This window comes from Garra rufa, chromosome 6 (assembly GCF_049309525.1).
Source record: "Garra rufa chromosome 6, GarRuf1.0, whole genome shotgun sequence".
In the NCBI taxonomy this organism is placed as follows: Eukaryota; Metazoa; Chordata; class Actinopteri; order Cypriniformes; family Cyprinidae; genus Garra; species Garra rufa.
The window spans coordinates 42439999-42465135 of record NC_133366.1 but is presented as its reverse complement, the minus strand read 5'-3'; the positions used below and the strand labels follow the sequence as shown (position 1 = coordinate 42465135).

The 25137-nt window shown below is 34.0% G+C and overlaps 2 protein-coding genes across 2 annotated transcripts; one reads left to right on the top strand and one right to left on the bottom strand.

Annotated features, from left to right (window-relative positions):
- The first annotated feature begins 737 nt into the window (after positions 1–737).
- cxcl8a (chemokine (C-X-C motif) ligand 8a) lies at positions 738–2576 on the top strand. The gene is made up of 4 exons (XM_073842229.1): positions 738–1718; positions 1800–1932; positions 2045–2131; positions 2228–2576. The coding sequence occupies exons 1-4, from the start codon at positions 1655–1657 to the stop codon at positions 2238–2240; spliced, it is 297 nt and encodes a 98-aa protein (XP_073698330.1). The 5' UTR covers positions 738–1654; the 3' UTR covers positions 2241–2576.
- A 1887-nt stretch (positions 2577–4463) lies between these two features.
- On the bottom strand, positions 4464–25007 carry pde5aa (phosphodiesterase 5A, cGMP-specific, a). Its single transcript, XM_073842227.1, has 24 exons — positions 24868–25007; positions 22921–23003; positions 22074–22151; positions 19935–20324; positions 17319–17934; positions 14934–15023; positions 14676–14756; positions 14418–14507; positions 12770–12907; positions 12467–12534; positions 12243–12327; positions 11611–11689; positions 10028–10197; positions 9729–9779; positions 9307–9453; positions 9063–9188; positions 8756–8850; positions 8269–8356; positions 7023–7123; positions 6836–6913; positions 6517–6580; positions 6316–6390; positions 6116–6199; positions 4464–5964 (listed from the first exon to the last, which is right to left on the bottom strand). Exons 4-24 carry the CDS (start codon positions 20261–20263, stop codon positions 5824–5826), a joined length of 2796 nt encoding a protein of 931 aa, XP_073698328.1. The 5' UTR covers positions 20264–20324; positions 22074–22151; positions 22921–23003; positions 24868–25007; the 3' UTR covers positions 4464–5823.
- Between the last annotated feature and the right edge of the window lie 130 nt (positions 25008–25137).

Below are 25137 nucleotides of genomic sequence, written 5' to 3'. Positions count from 1 at the left end.
GCGACACTTCCTGTTCGTTAGCCGTGATAAGGAAAAAACAAGAACAGAAACAACGAGGTAAACTTTGTTATGCCCCTGAAAGTATAAATGTTAATAAAACAAATCATTTTTTTTTTACTTCAAAGATATACTGTTTCTACTCCAAACTGTATAATTTTATTGGAACAGGTTAAAGGTTTATTATGGAAGGCCATTTGGACCATATCAAACAAATACCTGAAGGAAGTAAATGTTACTTCCTTCACTTTTGCTAAACTATTGGAACAGCCTGAATGGCCTTCCAAAATAAACCTTTAACTAACCTGTTCCGAACAGGAGCTTACCAAACAAATACCTGTAAATAAAGTGAAGGAAGTAACCTTTAACATTTTACACAGATACTATCCAGTAAAGCATTTTCTAGTTAAATAAAAAAATTATATTGATTTGAATTGTTCCTTTTAAATATGATGACTGAAACTTTGTTTCATTTTATTTTGGCATTGCTCTCATGTTAAAATTGTATTATATTATTTATTATATTATTATATTATACATTTGATTTAAATTATTTGAAACTTATGTTAAGACATTTTTTTTTAAATTTACATAATAAGAAAGCAATTAAAACTATTTCCATTTGTGTATGTATTTTATGTTTTCAAGTGTATTATTGTAGTCCTAACTATACTTTAACTGTGTTTATTGATGCTTATTAATTAAAAAAAAGAAAAAAAGTAGAGAAAAAAGTGGAATTTGCACTACAAAGCAGTGTGTTCATCATAATTAAGATAATACGTTAAGATAATGCTAAGACACACCAATCTGCAATATCAAGCAGCAAAACGAGTTTTTTGTAAAGCTAAAAATAACTTTTAAGGCAAAAATAAGGTGGATAAGTTATTTTAATGCACAGATTAAATTATTATTTGTGTGTCCCATAAAGGTTAGCACTGCATTTAATGTTTTTTTTTTTGTAGATATATGCAAAATAATACTATGTTTAGCAGAATAATTGTACAAAATAATATAATGTGAAATATAAAAAGCTGTTTTATGCAAAACATAAATAAATAAATATGCATAAAATAAATGAATATTTGCATAAATAAATATATATTCATAAAAAAAACATTTTATTTTTATTTTTCATTGAGCCCATAGCACCCCCTTGTGGAGTCACTGTACTGTGGCTGGTTATTTGTTTTTGTTTTTTTAAAGAAAATACTTATTTATTCAGTTTGTAGCTCAATTTGTTCATTTACTTTTTCCAGTTTTTGAGAGTGAGTGAAATAATCATGTCTTGAAAAATTCTTATGTGATCATGTTTCACTTTTTCTGTTGCTAAAAAGCATGAAATGTGAAGTAATATTCACATGTAAAAGTGGACAACTTATAAAATTCCTCAAGCTCACTGACACTTTCTTAATCATATGAATGACACGATGAGAGCGACATCCTCGTGACATCAGCAAAAACTTTCCCGAAGTACGTATTGCGCAATTCCTCGGATCTGACTCATCCAGGACGGAGCTTTAAAAGAGCTGCAAGTTCCACAGTGTTGACAGAATTCACCAACAGCTCTGAACACCTCAAGCATCTAGCATCCAATCTTTAGATTTACTTTGACTTAATCTTATTTTCTATTTGTAAATCTAAGTTTTACTTTGGAAGAATGCACTGCAAAATCATTTCAATCTCCATTATTGTTTTCCTTGGATTCCTGACCATTGGTGAAGGTAAGTGGTAATCTTTAACCCTGCGCTATTTTAAGTCATGCATGTATTTGATTAAATATTAACTTATTATTTTGCTTTCAGGAATGAGTCTTAGAGGTCTGGGTGTAGATCCACGCTGCCGCTGCATTGAAACAGAGAGCCGACGGATTGGAAAACACATAGAGAGTGTGGAGCTCTTTCCCCCAAGCCCACACTGTAAAGACACAGAGATCATGTGAGTTTTCACACTCATAATGCTATAATACTAGATTGATTACAAGCTTAGAATGAATCCAGATTAAGAAAGATTGTGTTCTTATTGGTTGTTCTCCTTATTTCTAACGCAGTGCCACTTTGAAAGGATCTGGGAAAGAGATCTGTCTGGACCCTACAGCACCCTGGGTTAAGAAGGTCATTGATAAAATCATTGCCAAGTAAGTGTCAGTAAATCCTCACAAGAAGTATTAGGTCTCTTCATATATGTCAAGGAAATAACAATGTTATTAAATAAACATCTTTTTGTTTTGCAGCAAAACACCATGAATGTCCGGGTCATCTGTGAAGCTGAGTCTGATGATATACTGACAGCCACAATCAACCACTTCCACTAAACCCTACTGTTAGCACTGTTTTGCTGGGTCAAAAATCCCCAGTTATTTATAATAATATAAGGCTATCACTTCATTTCTTTTTACCAAATAAGGTCCATGAATGTCCGGGTCATCTGTGAAGCTGAGCCTGATGATATACTGACGGCCACAATTCAACTGTCTGTTTTGTTCATTGTTGAGTGTTGTTCACATAAGTTGTATTTATGTATTGTATTTATATTTATGTATTTATTTATTATATGTTTTAAATAAAATAATTTTGTACTAATTTTCAGCATTTGTTTTACTTATTTCATCTGTTTTTTACACCTTGCAGAATTTGCAAAATGTTAATTATTTGACCAAAATAAGAGGGATCATACAAAACGCATTTTACTTTTTAAATAGTACTGACCTGAATACGATATTTCACATAAAAGATGCTTACATATAGTCCACAAGAAAAAACAATAGTTGAATTTATAAAAATGACCCTGTTCAAAAGTTTACATACCCTTGATTGTTAATACTGAGTTGTTACCTCAAATTTTTTTTTGTGATAGTTGTTCATGAGTTCCATGTTTGTCCTGAACAGTTAAACTTCCTGCTATTCTTAAGAAAAATCCTCCAGGTCACACAAATCTTTGTTTTTTTTTAGCATTTTTGTGTATTTGAGCCCTTTCCAACAATGACTGTATGATTTTATGTGAAAAGATCCATCTTTTCACACAGAGGACAACTGAGGGACTCATATGCAACTATTACAGAATGTTTATATGCTTTAGAAGAAGAAAATACAATGCTTTAAGAGCCAGGGGGTGTAAACATTTGAACAGAATGAAGATGTGTACATTTTTCTTTTTTTGCCTAAATATCATGTTTGTTTTCATTTAGTACTGCCCTTCAAAAGCTACAAAAGATACTTACATGTTTCCCAGAAGACAAAATGACTTGAATTTACTCTGATCTTCAAATTCAGGCTCTTAATGCATTGTGTTTCTGAAGAATCAGTGAGCGTTTGAACCTTCCGAAATAGTTGCATATGAGTACCTCATTTGTCCTTAGTGTGAAAAGTTGGATCTGAGAATCATGCAAAAAAAAAAAAAAAACTAAGAATTTGTGAGACCTGAAGGATTTTTCTTACGAGCAGCAGGCAGTTTAACTGTTAAGGACAAACAAGGGACTCATGAAAAAAAAAAAAAAAAACAGCTGTGGATCATTCAGGTAACAACACAGTATGAAGAATCAAGTATGTAAACTTTTGAACGGGGTCATTTTCATAAATTTAACTATTATTTTCTCTTGTGGACTATATGTGAACGTCTTTTATGTGAAATATCTTATTCAGGTCAGTACTAAATAAAAATAACATGCATTTTGTATGATCCCTCTTGTTTTGGTAAAATAATAACAATTTTGCAGATTCTGCGAGGTTTATGCAAACTTTTGACTTCAACTGTATATATATGAACCACTTCCACTAAACACTTCCACTGAATTACTGTTAGCACTGTTTTGCTGGCTCAAAAAGCCCCAGTTATTTATAATAAACTAAGGCTTTGCTATCACTTCTTTTCATTTTACCAAATAAGGTCTGACTCTAAACATAGGATTTCCACTGAATCTTCGCTTTTGATTTTAGTTCTTTGGAAGAAAACACTATATAATGTGTTTCATATGTAATGTGTGTCTTTCACTTTATAACATTCATTCCATAAGTTGTTATATAACAATGATTAAAAATGCAATATGTTCAGAACTCAGGTTAAACTGCCCTGGTAATAATAAAGTGGATTTGAAGGTTTCTATAAAAAGTGTAAGTAAGTTTTGATCTCTGTGCAAGCAACTTATTCCGCTTTCAGTCTACCAGAGCATTGCCCTGCATACTGAGTAGGTTTGAAAGGTACATCTGGCAAACTTGTACATGCACAAGACTGCACATGTTGCCACAGGTCACGTGAAGACTTGTAACCACATCAAGGGAAAACACCATTCTGTTGCACCGTCAGGCACACCCCCGTAATCTGCAGCTAATTTCATTGCACGTTGAATGATGACAAGCGTTTAAGTATGGTTTTTGATTAACAGGTCAACATGTAATAAGCAATGTGGATAGCAATAAAGGTAATAGTAACACATTCACTGTTATCTAATAGTTTTCCCCCCATAAACCTAATTTGCTGCTTATTGATAGCAAGGTAGTTATGTTAAGGTATGGGGTAAGGTTAATGGATTCAGAATATGGTCATAGAGAATAAGGCATTAATACGTCCTTTATAAGTACTAATAAACAGCCAAAATGCTAAAATGCATGCTAATAAGCAATGATAGTGAAGACAACATGTTAGTTTGTTCTAAAAAACATAACAGACATTAATTGTCATGTTTTATAATAAAAAAAATTTTATTGCTATTTTTTCCGTTTTACCAGCACATTAACTTAATCCCTTTTAGAGGATTGCATTATTCAGTAAAATAAAATAAAAGTTGTGTTTCCTTGTCTAAACAACTTAACAGAAAATGTTGATGTGTTTTGCTTTAAAACTATTTTGTAATGATTCACTAGTGTGACAAAGCCAACCAGGAACAACTCTTGTGTAACTTGTGATATTTCCCACAGAGATTCTACGGCTCATTTGAAGATCAAGAATGGTAAGTACAGGTGGGCATGACTGGTTGTGTTAAACTATACCAGTGTTGATATAGGTATACCGACAATCCAAGAGTGTAAGTTTCCTTTTATCTGTATTTTAGTGTTGTCTGGCAGCCAGATAGTGCAGGCTAAAAATCATACCTTGCTATCATGCTTAAAAAGATGGTTGACCCAAAAATGAAAATTCTGTTATTAATTACTCACCACCTCATGTTGTTCTAAACCTGTAAGACCTACATTCATCTTCGGAACTGAAATTAAGGTATTTTTGATGAAACCCAAGAGATTTTTGACTCTGCATAGACAGCAATGCAACTGGCACGTTCAAGGCCCAGAAAGGTAGTAAGGACATCTATAAAACAGTCAATGTGACATCAGTGGTTCAACCGTAATGTAATGAAGCTACGAGAAGACTCTTCTGTGTCAGCCTTCGCCATGCGTTGAGGAGAATACCACACCGCTGCGTTAGCAGCACCACATATGTGCGTTGTGGTACTCTTGTGAACACGCAAAGACTAACACAGAAGACAGGAAATTGTTGAATAAAGTTGTAACTTTTGTTTTCTTTCTGTACAAAATGTATTCCCGTAGCTTCATAACATTATAGTTGAACCACTGATGTAACATGGACTTTTAAAGTGTCAGTTGCATTGCTGTCTGTGCAGGGTCAGAAAGCCATCGGAATAAAATATCGTAATTTGTGTTCTGAAGATGAACGAACGACATGAGGGTGAATAATTATGACAGAATTTTCATTTGTAGGTCAACTAACCCTTTAATGGTTTTAATTTCACCATATATATATATATAAATATCTGAATATCAGATACGACTTTGAATCTTGCTGGTCCACTTCATCTGTTCACCCAGTGTTTATGTAGCATTAACTTTCTCCATCTGTTTTTCCTTTCATTTTTATCCTTTCTTCTTCCTCTACGCTGTCTGCCAGACGTTGCCAGTGTTTTCTGTTTCTTCTGCAGCCTTCTTTTAGAGGGGAACAGGACTCGTAAATGCTGGCCAAAGCCTGGGAAAGAAGGAAAATGAGAAACAGTAGGTACAGACTATATACTTCTTTTGCAACACAAAGCACCGCATTGCAGCAAAAATGTCTCTTACTCACTAAACACACATACCAACACACATATCTAACAGGATGTGTGCGGGCAGGCCCTCACCTCATAGAGCGGAGTGCAAATCCCATCGATGTAGGCAACCTGCATGTGAGGTAAGCGTGTGGAGTTTCCACGGTCCATCACCTCCTGTGAGAAAGAGATTAAATCTTCTCTTAAATATAATGTCTAAAGTAAAGTAGCAGAGGAATTTATAACTCCTTAAGTATAAGTTATAACTCCTTAAGTTAGACTTACAGACTTACCATTGGCTGAATGTTAAAATCACACTTTTCTCTGTCTCCTTGTGCATAGAATTCTGTCGCTACAAGTTCAGCAATCTGCCAAGGCGAAGAGAAAGACAGAGAAATTGGTGTATGCGCGTATGTAAGTGTGTGCTTGCATGCATGTGTGGTTGTGGTGTATCTGCATGCATGCATGTAAATGTGTGTGTGGGAGATGCTCACCCGCTTCTGAACTGGCCATGGTTTGGTTATTGCACATATGTCGCTTGCTGTCATTAGCATTGACCTATTTAGATCAAGAACATCAGTTAATATTGAGACAGGAAGTGGTCATAAATGTGGTGAAAGTTTCCTGTTCTTTTGCGCTGTGCTACAGTCAAATATATAGAGAGCAGATAAAAGGAAAAGAATAAGAGTGTATGTCTTGCTAGAAGATGACAGTATAGGAAATTCATGTAGATTTTTGTTGGTTTGTGTGAGAATGTGTGGTATAAATGTGTGAATATCACGCATTCATTTGCATATTCTTGTATATTTTTACCTCAGTAGTTCTCTATGTCCTTCATCTGTCCAAAGACAGCTGGTGTTCTGAGCAAGTTTAAAGAACTTAGCTCTCTTCCTATAGAAAAACAAACAAATACAGACACATAACATTTAGGTTGTGTTTTAAAGTATTTTGTGTGAACAGCTGTGTTTACAGCTTGAACTAGAAAAGGATTATAGCTTACTCTATATAGATAGCAAGGTCTGTTGCCAGAATGTTCTTCTCAATCATCTGCACACAGGCCCTGTATTCCTTTAATGAGAGCGAGCTGAGAATCTGACTGCCCTGGGAGAGAAGAAGGATAAAACATATGAAACATGGATTAATAAATTTATAAATAAATAGATCGATGGATAGATGGACGAATTCTAATTATGCTATAGATGGATTTTATGGATGAATGGGTGCTATGAATAGATGGATATACTATGGATGGGTGTTATAGTTGGACAGATGCTATGGATGGATGCTATAAATGCATGAATGTATGGATTTATGGATAGACGAATGCTATGGGCAGATGCTATGGACGGATGACTGGACAACAAGATTGATGGATTTATGGATGACATGGATAAATAGATGGATGTTATAGGTGGATGGATGCTATAAACAGATGACAGATGTTATGGAATATTATGGATGGATGGATGCTATGGATGGTTGGACAGATGAATGGGTAAATGATGGATGGAAAGATGGTATAGATGAATGGATCGATGAAGGCTATGGATGGATGATGGATGGATGTGATGTATGGATAGATTGGATTGATGGACAGAGATGAATAGATCGATGAATGCTATGGATCGATGGATGAATGATAGATGGTTGGATGGATGGATTTATGGATAGATGAAAGTTATGGGTGGATAGACGGATGCTATAAACAGATGGATGGATGTTATAGATATTATGGATGGATGGATGGTTGATGGATGGATGGATGGACAAATGAATGAGTAAATAATGGATGGACATTATGGGTGGATAGATGGATGTTATGAGTAAATAAATGGATGCTATAAACAGACGGATAATATTATGAATGGATGGATGAATGATTGATTGAGGATGTTATGGATATTATAGATGCATGGATGCTATGGATTGAATGACAGATGAACCAGTTAATGACAAATGGATGGATGGATGGATGAATGATGGATGGACGGATTTATGGATAGATTGATGCTATGGATAGATGCTATGGGGGGATGACTGGACAACAAGATAGATGGATGGGCATTATGGATGGATAGATGTTATGGATAGTGGATATGGACATTATGGATAGAGAGATGGATGGATGGACAACATGACTGATGGATGGATGCTATGGCAGGATGAATGAACAAGATGAATAATGGATGTTATGTATGGATGGATGGAAGAATGAACAGATAGATGAATGGATTAATTTATCTTACGGGGTTGTTGAGAATGAGAAGGCACATATCATAATGATGGTGCTCCAGGGATGAGTGCCCATACAGTTGTGCCAGAGGCTGGTTACTCCTAAGACACAAAAAGATAATGAATGGAAAAAGAGACAAAGAGAATTAAAATAGGGGATCAAAATGCACAACAATGTACAGTAATATTGCATCTATTTATCAAACCGTAATTTACCAGGACAAAATATTAAGGCAATTTACAAAATATTTAGAGGTATTATTTTCTTAAATAGTTAAGAAGTTTTTTCTTACAACTCATAGTGTGGCATCTCAAATACAGAATAAGCACTACAGAGTGTGCTTACCTCAGTTTAAAATGCATAAATAGCATTGTATAAATAACAATGGCATTTATCCATGCTTAAATGTGTTCAAATACAATGTAACTATGTATACTATAGACAGATCTATAATATCGCCATAGTCAGAAATGTTCTGTGGTTAGAGTAGTGTACTTTACCTCTCTATGTAAGAGTTATTTACTCCTCTGTGGTCCAGATCATGGCACAGGCTGGCAATCATGAGAGCAAGAACCTCCAGACTGCTAAAATTACTCTGGATTAAAGAACATTACAGATTAAGCAATCTTGGAATGACACCGAATGTGAGACAATGAAATATCAGAGATTTGGCAGGGCAGGGATTAATTAACTAATAATTTGCCTCATCCGGTTTTCTTAGAATAAACCGGTTAATCTATTAACCCCACGTGCACTCGAGTTTAAAAGATTAGGACAAGTTGTTTATCAGCTGATTATAATTCTGACCTTTAGTTCCTTTGTCTGCAGCATGGCAAACATACACTGGGCCGTGCACAATGCGTGACTCCAGTTGTGATAGACTACATTAATCCTGTAGCACTTCTGTACGCTCAAAACCCACTGACACAGGGTCTGAAAAACAAAAGGAAATACCAAATCTAGATCCACAGCTTACTCAAAAGTATTACTCAAAGCTTGCTTGTGATTTAGTGACGTTGGTTAGAAGAGCCAAGCAGGATTACACCAGAACCTTGTAGTCAATGCTGAACTCCTGGGGCAAACTGAGATCTAGGAACATGCGCACAACAGCCTGAGTCATGGCAGTCTGGGAGATATCAAAATCGCTGAAGCTAAAATCCAGTAGATGGAGGGCATCTGCTGATGGGATGATGGCCTCCTAGCGGAGAGGAAAATTAGAGTTAGAGGAAATTATTAAGACTTTTAAATGACGCTTTGAAAAAACAGTCCTGTGTTGAAGTGCAACTGACAAAACCACATACTCAAGAAAAAGTGACTCTAACCACAGGAAGTTGCAAGTTCTCTCTATCACGTCAACATTTAAAATGGTTTCACAACAGTTAATTCAGTCATGTGCAGATGTAAGAGGATTGGAGGTACTTTTTAAAAGAAAAATTAAAGGAAGGACTAAAGGGAGAGTTTCTGATTGCTTACCTCCAAGGCATCAATTTCCTCTTGCGAAGAAGAGATTTGATAAGATAAGACCTGTAGGTGCACACACACACACACACACACACACACACACACACACACAAACATACACAGTGTGAATAGAAAAAGAAAAACAATATGTTTATTGCTAAAATCTGTAGAACTGTTAAATATTAGATTTTCCCATGTAAATCAATCCTGGTATTGCGATTGCTGAGTCATCATTCAGGTCACTTGCTCATTATTTTTACAATATGATGTGACTTCCAGTGACTCACAAGAAATGTGATGGCATTTCCTACCTCTTTAGTCACAGCCAGCTTGGCTCTGGTTTTATCTGCCGTCTGCTGCATGTTGAATTTTTGCAATCCTAGAGCACAGTACACCGCAAAGTCCTCCAGGAGGTGCTCATCAGCTCGACTAAAAACTTCTGTCTCTTTAGGAGCCATTTTATTGACTAGCTGGCACACACCTGTACGAAGAAAACGTAAAAAAGGATGTGTATACTGCCTAAACAGACTATTTTCATATTAATGTCATTTCCCACCCTCTAAATTCCTGTATAGAGTCACTGAATTGCTGGTTTGTAAGCCCGTTTCCACTACTGAATTAAAAATAAAAAAAGGTATTTTGACTTTTTATCTACAATTCTGACTTTTTTCTCAGAATTGTGATGTAAACCTGCAATTGTGAGTTATAAAGTCAGAATTACAAGACTCACAATTCAGACTTTTTTTCTCAGAATTGCATGATATAAACTTGTCAGAAATGCGAGATATAAATGTAAATAGTTTATATCTCACAACTCTCTTTTCTCGCAATTTTAACTTTTTTCCTCAGAATTGTGAGATATAATAGAATATGTAAGGAAGATACGTACAGAAGCCCGTTTCTGCCACTGAATTACAAATAAAAATAGGTATTACAACTTTTTGCCAACAATTCAGACTTCTTTTCTCACAATTTTTCTCAGAATTGCATAACACAAATTCGCAGTTCTGACTTTTATCTCAGAATTGTGATTTAAACCCGCAATTGTAAGTTATAAAGTGAGAATTGTGAGATATAAACTTGCAATTCTAAAAAATTAAGTCAGAAATGCGCGATATCAATTTAAAGAGTTTATATCTCCCAATTCTGACTTATTTTCTCGAAATTCTAGCTATTTTTCTTGCAATTGCGAGTTTATCTCTGGCAATTCTAACTTTTTTACTCACAATTCTGACTTTTTTTCTCAAAATTTATTGATATAAATTCGCAGTTGCGAATATAAAGTCAGAAATGCGAGATATAAATTTAAAAAGTTCATATCTCGCATTTCTGACTTCTTTTTTTTTTTTTAGCAATTCTAACTTCCCAGAATCCGTTTCTCAGAATTGTGAGATATAGTCCAATTCTGAGGGGGGAAAAGACTGAAAAAGAAAAAAAGGGAGAAAAAAAACTGCGAGTTTATATCTCAGTTTTGTTATAAAGTCAAAATTGCAAGATATAAACTGGAAATTCAAGGAAAAAAAGTCAGAAGTGTGAGATAAATAGTCGCAATGACCTTTTAAATTTTTTATTCAGTGACAGAAACGGGCTTCCATAGGCCTGTAATATTTGTATATAAACAAAGTAAAATAACAAATGAGATATTTTTGCATCAGTGAGATTAAAACTATAGCAAATGGAGATGTTTTCCAGGATCAAAAGTCAGTATGAACTCTAAAAGTTCTTAAATTATTTCAAAACCAAATGATCTGCACTTAGTTTTGTTGTCTTGTTCTTTTACTATATGCAATCTATTATAATATGAACAATATAAAAGAGAAACCAAAAATCCTCTGGGAAAGCATGATGACTGAGAGCTTTGGTTTGCTAGATCAATACTGGACTGTATATTTACCTATGACGTTATCTCTCTGTTTGCCTCTCAGTGGTGTGCCGATCAAACTGCTGATCTGAGAGAACTTAGAAATCTGGGCCTTGGAGAAGACACACAAAAACAGTGCATGTAAGAAACTGAGGTAACACATTAGTTTAGGGACCATTTCTCACTATCAACTAGTTGCTTATTAGCATGCATATTGGTTGTTCATTTGAAATTATGAAGCACATATTAATGCCTTATTCTGCATTGCCATATTTTAGATCCTTTAATTCTCACTAAACTTAACAACTACCTTACTAACTATAAGTAAGCAGCAAATTAAGAGTTTATTTAGGTAAAAGTTGTAGTTAATAGGTCATTAATAGTGAAAACTGATCCTCAAACTAAAGCGTTGCTGAAATAGACACGGAAAATCCCAGATAAGAGGTACTTTTTGGTCACATGATGATATGGTTATCCCTAAAGCATATATGTTTTCAAAAAAGGAAGAAAAACTATGAAAATGTCATTGGTTTCCATGTAGGTATATGATCCCAATCAGTTCATTAGAAAAACATATTTATTGTTATATGTTATATGTAATATTATTATTATTATTTTATTACAATTAGCAAAGTGACAAAGTGAATCAATTTAGATAAACTTACAGGTCTGTTGTCAATGTTCAGCGTTTCCGTTGAGTTTCGCACATCCATGGCATACATGTGGCTGATGTCATTGCTGTCATAATCCCTAAAGATTAAAGTTACACCTGTCACTATTATTACACTAACACTATTATTATGTGACTTTCAACATTATGTGCTTAAAAAAACAAAGTACCTTTATTTTATGTATATCATAATCAAATTTTAAATGTACATTTATTTACCTTGTAGAACATTGGACAGAGCATTTGTTTTCTTGATGCTCTATATGGACCATCTTTGAGAAGGGTCCCTGCAAGACATCACCAAAAAACATAGATATATTAGTATCAAGTTCAGCCTTTTTTTGTAGGTTTTTATGGGCTTCATGCTGTCTTTTAACCTTTGCAAGAAATAAAAAGAAAGTGAAACAAATAAGCATAAGCAAAACCAAAACACTTTACAGTTACTAATAAACAAATAAAACATCCTTTTAGTTTTAACCATGAATCATTATCCATAAACTTTTATTTGCACTAGTGTACTACCGTGGAGCTGTCGTCTGAGATGAAAACAGAACAGAATTGTGCTTTTGTAACTGGCAGGATGACAGCAGCCAGTTTGCTGAGCATGTCCTCTATAGAGGGGTAGTCATGTGATACCAGCTGGGCCAATTCCATAAGTACCTGTCAATCAAACACACAATTATAACCACAGTGAATGATAAAAAGTGAATCCCTAAAGTAGTGTAAGTAGGATGTAAGTTAATCATTCATTACGGTGTATGTATACAGTTGAAGTCAAAAGTTTACATACACCTTGCAAAATAGTAATTATTTTACCAAAAGCAGAGGGATCATATAAAATGCATGTTATTTTTTATTTAGTACTGACCTGAATAAGATATTTCACATAAAATACATTTACATATAGTCCACACAAAAAATATAAGTTAAATGTATAAAAACAACCCCGTTCAAAAGTTTACATACACTTGATTCTTAATACTGTGTTGTTACCTGAATGATCCACAGCTGTGTGGGTTTTTTTTTTTAGTGAAAGCTGTTAATGATTCCCTTGTTTGTCCTAAACAGTTTAACTGTTCTTTAGAAAAATCCATCAGGTCCCACAAATTCTTTGGTTTTTCAGCATTTTTGCATGTTTTAACCCTTTCCAACAATGATTTTGAGATCCATCTTTTCACACTGAGGACAACTGAGGGACTCATATGCAACTATTACAGAAGGTTCAAACATTCACTGATGCTCTAGAGGAAAATACGATGCATTAAGAGCCAGGGGTGTAAACTTTTAAACAGAATGACGATGTGTACATTTTTCTTATTTTGCCTACATTTTTTATTTTTTTATATAGTACTGCCCTTCAGAAGCTACAGAAGATACTTGCATGTTTCCTAGAAGACCAAATAAGTTAGATTTACCCTTCGAATTCAAAACGTTTTCACTTAATGCATCATGTTTCCCTCTGGAGCGTCAGTGCGCGTTTGAACCTTCTGTAATAGTTGCATATGAGTTCCTCAGTTGTCCTCAGTGTGAAAACATGGATCTCAAAAGCATACAGTCATTGTTGGAAAGGGTTCAAATACACAACAATGCTGAAAAACCAAAGAATTGGTGGGACCTGAAGGATTTTTCTGAAAAACAGCAGGCAGTTCAGCTGTTCAGGACAAACAAGGGACTCATGAACAACTATCACTAAACAAAAAGACAAAAACACACACACACACACACACACACACACACACACACACACACACACACACACACACACACACACACACAGCTGTGGATCATTTAGGTACTGTAACAAGAGTATTAAGAATCAAGTGTATGTAAACTTTTTAACGGGATCATTTTTATGAATTCAACTATTATTTTTCTCTTATTTTGGTAAATAATTAACATTTTGCAGATTCCGCAAGGTGTATAATGTAAACGTTTTGACTGTGGTTTTGATTGTATTACCTCATATCTGATATAATCACTTTCCCAGTAAAGTAATTTTTAAGGATAAAGTTATGTTTTTTGTGTGTTTCAGCAGTATATTGTCAAAATTATTATCTTATTTGAAGTTAGAGAGAATGTTTTTTGCAATAAGCATGTCATGTATCCTTTAGATGAATCACTTTACATAAAAGTGTTAAAATAAAAAAAAAGTGTCAAGTCTGTGTGACACCTGGTTGCGTTTGCTCTCTTGTTCAGAACTTTCACAGAGCTGGCTGTTTTCCAGGATCAGTCCGAACAACACCATGTGTGACGACAGCACCTAGAGACAGAAAGATGGCTCATTCTTTGACTCATTCATTCAAGTCACATAAGTTAGCATTGATTATTATAGATAAGTGGACTGCCACATTTATTTATTTTTTATAATGCATACTCAAATGCCATGCATGTCTAATGTTTGGCATCTTTAATTATGTTAAATACTTACTTTCTCATCTTGTTCTGAGAAAAAGCTGCCTAGGCATGTGCCTAGCCTACTTTTGTTCACAGCCATGATAACACCTATAACCTGCCAAAATATAATGAACCAGTCCTTAGATTAATAAAAACAAATTAATGTTCATTACTAAAAAATATTTATAAAGGATTGACTGGTTATTTAGCAAAAATATCACATAAATATAATGCAAATTTGTGTATATATCATAATGATAATATATTAATGGATAATCTAGCATTGTCCAACCTCCTTTTTGTGGTTCAGGATGGGTACACTGAGAACACTCATGGGTTTGTCCTCTTCCCTCTCATACAGTTCAACCTGAAATCTCGGATCCTATAAAATCACAGTTAAAACCAATTATTCAGGTGATTCAGTAAACCACAACATTTTAAAACCTTGCATCACTATATGTTATCTCTGATGTGATGACAGCGTATGCTGTTTAATGGCTGTCTGCACAGGCAAAGGTGAGAAATTTTAGAGGTGTAACAGGGTTGACACCCTAGAGAGGGTTAAGATAAGATAAGATAAGAGTTAAGTGGCATGTTTCTGAGAAAGAGATACTGGTTAAGCACATATTACTATCTTTGCTATTTATTCTGTCTCTCTCTTCCCTGCTCACATTCTGTCAGCTGTCACTGTGCCAAATCAGGGTTTAAAGCTTAGAGCAGGAAAGGATTTCCCTTCCCACACAAATGTCCCAAAGCGTATAAAGATTTACAAGCACGCACAATCTTATCCCTCATTCCCATGCATATTAATCTCCAATAAGACTAAAGATGCATGATGTGTTGGTATCATATACGTATATGTTATTGTTTTTTTAATTTATTGGTGTTAGTCAGCATGCGAATTTCCCCTATTATTACACTGACATTACCTTTGCCATCATATAATGCTCACTTAAATTTAATGTTTAATCGCTTAATTTAATACAGTGTTAAATGCAATCTTTATAAAACCTCATAATGATTATCCATTTTTATATTGTACTGTAATATGTGACCCTGGACCACAAAAGCAGTTGTAAGTAGCACGGGTATATTTGTAGCAACAATACATGGTATGGGTCAAAATGATTGATTTCTCTTTTTAATACCAAAAATCATAAGGATAATATGTAAAGATCATGTTCCATGAAGATATTTTGTAAATGTCTTAGCATGAATATATCAAAACTTAATTTTTGATTAGTAATATGCATTGCTAAGAACTTCATTTGAATAACTTTAAAGGCGATTTTCTCAATATTTACATTTTTTTGCACCATCAGATTGCAGATTTTAAAATAGTTGTATCTTGGCCAAATATTGTCCTATCCTAACAAACAATACATCAATGGAAAGCTATTTATTCAGCGTTCAGATGATGTATAAATCTCATTTTCCAAAAACTGACCCTTATAAGTGGTTTTGTGGTCCAGGGTTACATTATGTTGCAAGGCTTAAATTAATTTGCAAATAAAACAAAGATTATTGGAGTATGTTTTACAAAAACGAAATGCTATTTCAATCTGTCTACTTTAAAATGTAATCTTTAATTTAATGTGTTACTTACTGTTTCTATGTAATAATTTGTGGAATTTACTAGCAATTTCTGAGTAAAAATGGCTTCAAAGTAAATCCAACATCAAATGTTTATCAGTGTAGCTTTCATTTTTTTCTTACTTTTTAGTGTTTTAATATTATTTAGAGTTTCAATATTTTAATATATAGTGTTTTAATATTTAATTTATTAAAAAATATAATATTTGAAATTCATTGGTTATCGCTTTATCTGCTTATTGCTTACTTCATACTGCACTGTATTATTTTGTGAATTCAATTTTAGCATTTAAAAGGATTTATTTTACTTTTCAGTCTTTTAATTTTAATTAATTTAGATAAAATAGTATAGATATGTCATTTATTGGTCATTGGTTCATTTGTATATCAGTATTGGCTGTTTATTGATAATCCGAAATCTAAATGGCAGCACACTATTTAAAAAAAATCAATAAGATATCCCGTTTCTTATATACGGTGCCCGCCAGGGGACACCTTCGGTTCACTTATGTTTGTCGTGGCCACGACATAATATCACGTTCCCACGAGTTAATATGACGTTCCCACGAATTAATATCTCGTGGCCACAACATAATATCATGTTCCCACGAGTTTATATGTCGTGGCCACGACAAACATAAGTGAACCGAAGGTGTCCCCTGGCGGGCACCGTACTTATAAGCAAGACCACACTCATCCTCATTTTCATTTTCAAACACGTTCAACTAACACACAGGTTTCTATTTTCATTATTAGAATTACATTATCATAAACATTTATCTGTTTACACATTTCCCACTATTGAATAGAGCAGTAAGCCTTTGAAGTCACTTCAGATTTATAGTGTTCAAACTATTAAAACCCTAGATGAGCTCTGAATAACTTGGCACATTAATCCAAATTTAAAGCACCTTAGATTAAATCTCAATCTGTTTTGAGAACAAAGAATTAGTTCAGGTCAGTCCTGGAAAGCCTGAGTAATCTTAGTGTTTCTTTTACAAGGGGAGTCCTGGACCAGAGTCAACCAGTGACCTAAACTGTAAGGCCAGATTAGACTTGACATTAAACACCCCTCATTTATTACCTCACGGGCATCCCTGATGTTAAGCGGCCTCCCAGTGCTGACCACGTATCCCATAATGCACTTGTCCCACTCTGCTTGTGTGTAGCCGTAGACAGACTCCTCATCTGATAGGAAGATAGGACCCAAACTCTTTACACCTGCTTTGTCCACCATTGTCATAGAGAGACAGCAGCGCTGGGCCTGAGTGATCTCACAAAGGTGCTGTAGTATCTGACCGATGATTTTGTTCTGTAGAGGCCTAATTGGACCACCAAAGAGGTGCATCATGAAGTTACAGGACTCGCCTCTTTTACACTGTCCCGCTGGTCTTGGGGAGCTCAGAGAATGTGGCAAACATTTTGATCTTGACATACAAGGTGAAAACGGAAAGTATGCAGACTGCAGAGATCGGGGAGAACGACCCCCGGCCCGATCCAGATACACAGGATCATCAATCTGATGAACGGAAAGGCAGGAGCGTGGTCTATCCATTGAGGCAGGATGCACATGTCCTCGAGAGGGCGGACACGGAGGATGGGACACCCTACGTCTGCCTAGAATAGTCAACCTAGATCTTGGCTCATTTATGAGGGTTTGGGCAGCTTGGGCTCTTTCTACACAGCCATGCACCCAATGCCTTAGAAGAGAAGAGACAAAACAGCACTGTTAACATTTTGGAAATGTTTATAAAGTTTATAATATATAACCATGCCTTAAAAAAAAAAGACCAGTATACACTACCAGTCAAAAGTTTTTGAACAGTAAGATTTTTAATGTTTTTTAAAGAAGTCTCTTCAGCTCAGCAGTAAAACTTTTTAAATATATTTTTTACAATTTAAAATTTTCTATTAGAGTATATTTTAAAATGTAATTTATTCCTGTGAATAAACCTAATTTTTCAGCATCATTACTGTCTTCAGTGTCACTTGATCCTTCAGAAATCATTCTAATATGCTGATTTGCTGAATTTTCTTTTATTATTATCAATATTTTAAAGTCAAGTAAAATTTTTTGTAACATTATAAACTATACTATTCAATCACTATAATAATAATAATTATTATTTTTGGAAATAAATTAGAAATTAAATTAATACTTTTATTTAGCAAGGATGCTTTAAATTCATCAGAAGTGATGATAAAAACATTTAGATAAATGCTGTTCTTCTAAACGTTCTATTCATAAGAGATACCTGAAAAAAATTCTACTGCTTTTCTGCAGGCTTGGTGAGCAGAAGAGACTTCTTTAAAAAACATTAAAAATCTTACTGTTCAAACAAAAACTTTTGACTGGCACTCTGGCAGTGTACCTTATGTTGTTGAACCACCAGACCAAATTTTAATAGAAACTAATACTAGATTAAGCTGGTCTTTTCACTGTTTGTGAGATCATTTATAATGTCTCTCAAATATATGACCTTGAACCACAAAACCAGTCTTAAGTCGCTGGGGTATATTTGTAGCAATAGCCAAAAATTCCTTGCATGGTTCAAAATATTTGATTTTTCTTTTATGCTAAAAATCATTAGGAAATTAAGTAAAGATCATGTTCCATGAAGATTTTTTGTAAAATTCCCACTGTAAATATATCAAAATGTAATTTTTGATTAGTTATATGCATTGTTAAGAGCTTAATTTGGACAACTTTAAAGTTGATTTTCTCAGTATTTTGATTTTTTTGGACCCTCAGATTCCAGATATTCAAATAGACATATCTCGGCCAAATATTGTCCTATCCTAACAAACCATACATCAAAAGAAAGCTTATTTATTGAGCTTTCATATGACGTATACATCTCAGTTTTGTAAAATTTAACCTTATGACTGGTTTTGTGGTCCAGGGTCACATATAAGGTTTCCTTAATGCTTCTTTAAATTTAACAGCAATAGCAAAACCCTGATATTTGGAAGTAGTTATTTGTCAAGATCTTCACTTCCGCACTAGGCTCCTGTTCATAATTAACTTGAAAAAGCAGTATTAATAAGCATTTTTCTATAAAAAAGTGTAAAAACTGAATAAAATATTAAATATTTTAGTAATTAATTTAGTAATTAATTTTAGTAAATATATTAAGCAATGAATGCGTCGATAAACAAATATTTTTTTAAGAAACTAATGTATCGTTGATTCCACAAAAATGTTAAGCAGCACAATGCTTTTTTTTTTACATTGATAACAATAAATGTTTCTTGAGCATAAAATAAGGAAGGATTGAAGGATTATGTGACACTGAAGACTGGAGTAATGATGCTGAAATTTCAGCTTTCCATCACAGACATAAATTATACATTTAAAGCATATTGAAACAGAAATTGTCTTAATATTTCACAATATTACTGTTTCAACTGTATTTTTGATTTAAGAAATAAAACCAGCCTGGGTGAGTTGACAGCCTTTTTTCAAAACATTAATATATATAACTGAAAGTACTAAGTTGAGACTTTTCACAGTCATTATATAAAGCACTGTGACTATTTCTTTGTCAGTTGTTCTATCCAACACCACACAGAACTATTTCAAGCTATTTACAACCATTTTTCTTACGAATACAAACTACTATATGCAATGTTTAAACTTAAGACATAAAGAATGAATTTTTCCACACTCTCTCAGAACAGATACAGCTACATGGCTCACCTTGAGGATCTGCTAAAGTAAGACCTGGCGGAATCTGAATGATCGTCCAGCCAAGCCTTCACTTTCTCGCTTTCCTTTCCCATCCTGAATCCCAGTCTCTGGGTTTTGGCTCCTGGGGTCCAGAGAGGTGAGAAGAGCCATCCAGCACTGGTGATGACACTCTGTTCTTTCTCGCTGTCATTCCTCTCCACACGGGAACCCTTCTCTCCATTCTTCCCGTTTTTGCCTGACTTGGATCTGGACCCCTGAGACCCCCGGCGGGCCGAGGGGACTCCATACCTGCCCTCAGCAGGCAAAGAGGGCAGGGACTCCGTATGCAGACATGGCATGTTTTTTCTTGCCTTTGTTCTCTCCAAAATAAGATGCAGATATGCAAAATGCTGGAGCTTCCTAAAGGAGCGATAAAGAGAGATGAAAAACACTGATGCACGGTCGGTACCCAAGGAAGGTCAGAGGATTAAGCTTTGCTGTCACCAACTACCCTAACCTCACAACTCTGCACAGTGAAGGTGGGGGCTAATCTGTTACATAAAACTAATCCGTGAGATAACCCCACGAGTTTGTGTTATGCTCATTCAGGCAACGGGATTAGTGTCCCGGAGAACTATTAGTGACTTTGCACTTTGTCTTTAACCGCCTCTACCTGCCAAAAAAAGCTATTAGAAAATGTCAAGTGGACATAAATAGACAAAACCCACATGATCAAACCCAGATAAATATGCAAACTGATTAAAGACTGGAACAGGGTTTGAGGACACAGTGATTACTGTATATGAAGGTAGAAAAGACATTTTTGTTAAATAATTTTAGAAATAAAAATAATAAGTAAACAAATAAAACAGCAAGAAACAGAGAGTGCTGAAATGAAAAGCTTTGCTTAGGATAAAAAGCTAAAATATTTTATGCCTTAAATTATACTGATCTATATATTATTTGCACAATATGTTTTCATGATAAACAAATTATGATTACTAGATCATTTAAAAAAAAATCCAGATTTTAAAGATGTCATCATCAGGAATTTCCAAGCATGTGGTGTCTGTTTCAAAAAAAAAAAAAAAAAAAGAAAGAAAGAAAGAAACAGCCATGCAGAAAATCTTTAACCACATTCCTTTCTAGAAAGCACTTCCCTTTCCATTATTTTCAGTGCTGAAAACTAATACAGTGCAACAGGTTATAACTCGTTTGAAAAAGGATGCCAAAGGTCCTCATGGTAAAGTGATGTAAAGTGATATATGTTAGTGGTTTTCATTGTTAAAAAATGAAAACCACTAACCAGCATGGGTGGTCAACAGTATATCTTATGTTGTTGATCCACAAATTTAAACAGAAATTCATACTAGATTGAGCTAGTCTTTTCACTGTTTGTGTGATCATTTATAATGTCTCTAAATAAAAGGTTCCCTTACTGGTTCTTTATATTTAAAATAATTTTTAATTTAAAATCTTTATATTTTTACTGCTTAAAATAACTGCTTTCAATTTGAATATATTTTCAAATGAAATTGAGCATCATTACTCCTTTCTTCAGTGTCACATGATCCTTCAGAAATCATTATAATATGCTGATTTACTATTCTAAATTTTTAAAACGGTTGAGTAAATTTTTTTAGGATTCTTTGACGAATAGAAAGTTCCAAAGATCAGCATTTATCTGAAATAAAAACCTTTTGTAACATTATACACTAAACCGTTTAAAAGCTGGAGTCCGTATAATGTTTTTTTTTTTTTTTTTTTTTTTTTTGGGGGGGGGGGGAAATTATATAAATTAATACCTTTATTTAGCAAGTATGCTTTAAATAGAAATTGAAAAGAGGATGCCAAAGGTCCTTATGGTAAAGTGATATAAAGTGATGTAATACTTCTAAGGTCCACTAAAGTACACCATGCAAGTACAACACTTTAAAAGTATAAAATATAAAGTAATACAATTATGTAAAGTATAATACTTACAAGTATAATGGCAATGTTATGCTGTATGTTTTATTTTAACATAATTAACTATTTTATTTTTCCTGTGTAAACAGTCCTGCCAAAAAATCCCTTTGAAAATGTATTTGAAATAAGCGGCCTCTACTGGTTCTCTCAAGAAATTGAAATAAATAAAATTAATTTGTGGAAACCCAAGGCATACTTTACCTGAAAGATGTGACATGACGAAATTTCTGTCAGCTGCTTATCACGGATAAGGTTGAATTTTGCATCCAATTCATCGGCCTGCATAAGTACAGGTAGATTAGTATATAAACGTTTGATAAGCGTTTATACAGTTCATTCATTCATTATACAGTTTTACAACAGGTTTTTGCTACTTTTAAGCGTTTTCTGTGCCACGGCCCCGAATAGAATTTGTTAAAACAAAGACTGTTTCCAAATATGTTTTAGGTTCACTGCAAGATAAATTAGCCTACTTAAATTCATACCACTCAAACGCAAATCTTGAAGTAATTTGTGACATTTTTGTATAAACGTAAATGTGCGGTTACATTTACATTGCAATTTCGCGGGAGAAATCCAACCCGCTCGAACGAGGTTTTCGGTTGTAGTAAACCTTATTTTAGTAAATAAGGTTTTAGTAAAATTTTAGTAAATTTTAGTAAATAACCTTATTTTAGTAAATAAGGTTTGTAACTACTATAAAAGAGAAAGAGACCGTTTAATTCACTTTATTTGTAATGTACTTATTTGAACACTTCCCAACTTAATTGTTGTGCCCGGACCGCCTTTATTATGTATTTATTTATTTGCACTTATGAATAACAAATCTGTATTGCTAAATTGGCATAGCATTAGTTACCTTTTTTTTCATTTAATTGTTTCCTTACAGAAATACAAACTCACAAGTAGTCCAAATTACTAGAAATGTTTAGTACTTGGGTTGTTGTGCAATCCTAAACTTTCCCATCCTCTTTTTGAAAATGTATTTGATATTAGCGGCCTCTACTGGTGTTCTCAATAAATAAAAATAAATAAGTCATATTTTTACCTTTCCAGGAAGATGTGACGTGACGACATTTCCTTCCCCGTTTTATCACGGATGAAGTTGAATTTTTTATCCAGTTCTTTGGCCTACATAAATACAAGTAAGATTAGTATATTACCTTTTGATAAGCGTTCATTATACAGTTTTATAACAGGTTTTGCTGCAAGCTGCTGTGTCACAAATTGTAAAAACAAAGACAAACAGTTTTCAGGTTCATACTACTGCATCATACATGATTTATATTCTTAACACACATATGCTAAATGTAGAAATTTTGGAGTACTTTCTATAACCATAAAGATCACCTTGCCTAGCAAAATTTCATGGGCTAAACTAAACCTAATTTGACTCATTAAATGAAAAAACAAAACACAAATTAATTTACTTTAATTGTATTTATTAATTTATTTGTATACTTTATATCCCAACTTAATTGTTGTGCCCTACTTTATCACTTATTTATTTGCACTTATGAATGACAAAAGTGTATTATCTGTATTGCTAAATTGGCATACCTTTAGTTACCTCATTTTTTCATTAATTGTTTCCTTACATTAATATTAAATTCAAACAAGTAGATCTACAGTTTGACAGTTTGGATTGTGGTTGTTGTGCGATCCTATGGCTGCAGACAACACGCACTTGCATTTTCAGACTTGCACTCTCAGACACCTTCACTTCTGCAATTGTTTTTAAATTTTTTATTTGTTTTCATTATTTATTTATTTTTATTGAATATTTTAAAATTTTACAACAGTAGCCAGGTGATAAAGACAAGAAAAAAATAAACTAAATAACAATGTCATTTGCAGTCGTCACTTTGAAAATTGAAAAAATATATATTACATTTGATCTTTTAATTTCACTTAATGTATATTAAATACATTACGCTTGTTTATGGTTTTCTACGGGAAGTAAACGCTTAACCAGAGACTTTGTGCTGTTCTGTGGCCACAGACCCTTCTCAAACTTTCCCATCCTCCTGTGTATTAATATCTACAAACACTAGTGGGAGCAATATCTTTTTGAAATCTTTTTGATATTAGCGGCCTAATTACTGGTGGTCTCAATAAATAAAAAATAAATAAATAGAAAACCATCAAATTTTAACCTTACCTGAAAGACGTGACGTGACGACATTTGGTTATCACAAGTGGTAAGATTAGTATATTAACTTTTAATAAGCGTTCATTATACAGTTTATAACAGGTTTTGCTGCTTTTAAGCGTTTTTTTGTGCCACGACACTAAATAGTATTGTACCGAATTGTAGCTGTTTCCAAACAGGTTTTAGGCTCATATTACTACATCATAAATTACTTTTTATGCAAACATCCATACCTCTCAAACGCAAAATTTTAAGTAATTTTTGAATAACCGTAACCGTCCGGTTGGTTACATTACCTTGCCTAGAAAATTCGCGGGGGAAATCCAATCCTCTCAAGTGCGGGGTTTTCAGTTGCAATAAACCTTATTTCAGTAAAATAAGTTTTGTAACTGAAACAAAAAAAAAAAAAAAATAGACCAATTAATTTGTTTAAATTGTAGGCTATTTATTCATTTGTACAGCTTAGCTGTTGTGCCCTACTTTATTATTTATTTATTTGCACTTATGAATGACAAAAGTGTATCTGTGTTGCTAAATTGTCATAGCTTTAGTTACCTCATTTTTTCATTTAATTGTTTCCTTACAGAAGCTGTTTCCAAGACAAAAATTACTAGAAATGTTTATGCTTGTAGATTTATCTACCTCGTTTACTTTTGACAGTTTGTGGTTGTTGTGCAATTCTAAACTTTCCCAACCTGTATAAATATCTACAAACACTAGGGGGAGCAACCCAGCAAGGTTTTACAGCATCTTTCATGTCCTCCCAATTTCCCCATATTATTTCCTTTCATTCAGTCAAACCTCTTTTCACATCCATTTCACATCACATCTCCTTTTGCTTACCTGCAATGTGTATTTTTGTCCATTGTCCTTCCATAATTTGCATTTCCTTTTATCAGCTTTCTGTCTTCCATCCCTTTCATTCTTGATCATCTTGCTCCATTTCCCATTAGCCTCATTGTGTCACACTTCTCACTCCAGTGAATATCTCCGGCTCCACCGCATTCCAGTTTCTCTTGCCTCCATCTCTCTGATTTCCTCATCTCCTCTGGTTTCCAGGCTCATTCCTCTTGTCACCTGCAGTGGGAGGTGCGGCCGAGGGTAGCCGGCTCT

What these genes read in the sequence shown, in the direction of transcription:
- cxcl8a (XM_073842229.1), top strand. Translation starts at nt 1,655, where the DNA reads ATGCACTGCAAAATCATTTCAATCTCCATTATTGTTTTCCTTGGATTC. An exon ending in ATTCCTGACCATTGGTGAAG is followed by an intron (nt 1,719 to 1,799) that starts GTAAGTGGTAAT and finishes TTTTGCTTTCAG; the next exon opens with GAATGAGTCTTAGAGGTCTG. An exon ending in TGTAAAGACACAGAGATCAT is followed by an intron (nt 1,933 to 2,044) that starts GTGAGTTTTCAC and finishes TTTCTAACGCAG; the next exon opens with TGCCACTTTGAAAGGATCTG.
- pde5aa (XM_073842227.1), bottom strand. Translation starts at nt 20,263, where the DNA reads ATGCCATGTCTGCATACGGAGTCCCTGCCCTCTTTGCCTGCTGAGGGC. An exon ending in TCTGTCCAATGTTCTACAAG is followed by an intron (nt 12,328 to 12,466) that starts GTAAATAAATGT and finishes TTTAATCTTTAG; the next exon opens with GGATTATGACAGCAATGACA. An exon ending in AGCTGGCTGTGACTAAAGAG is followed by an intron (nt 9,780 to 10,027) that starts GTAGGAAATGCC and finishes GTGCACCTACAG; the next exon opens with GTCTTATCTTATCAAATCTC.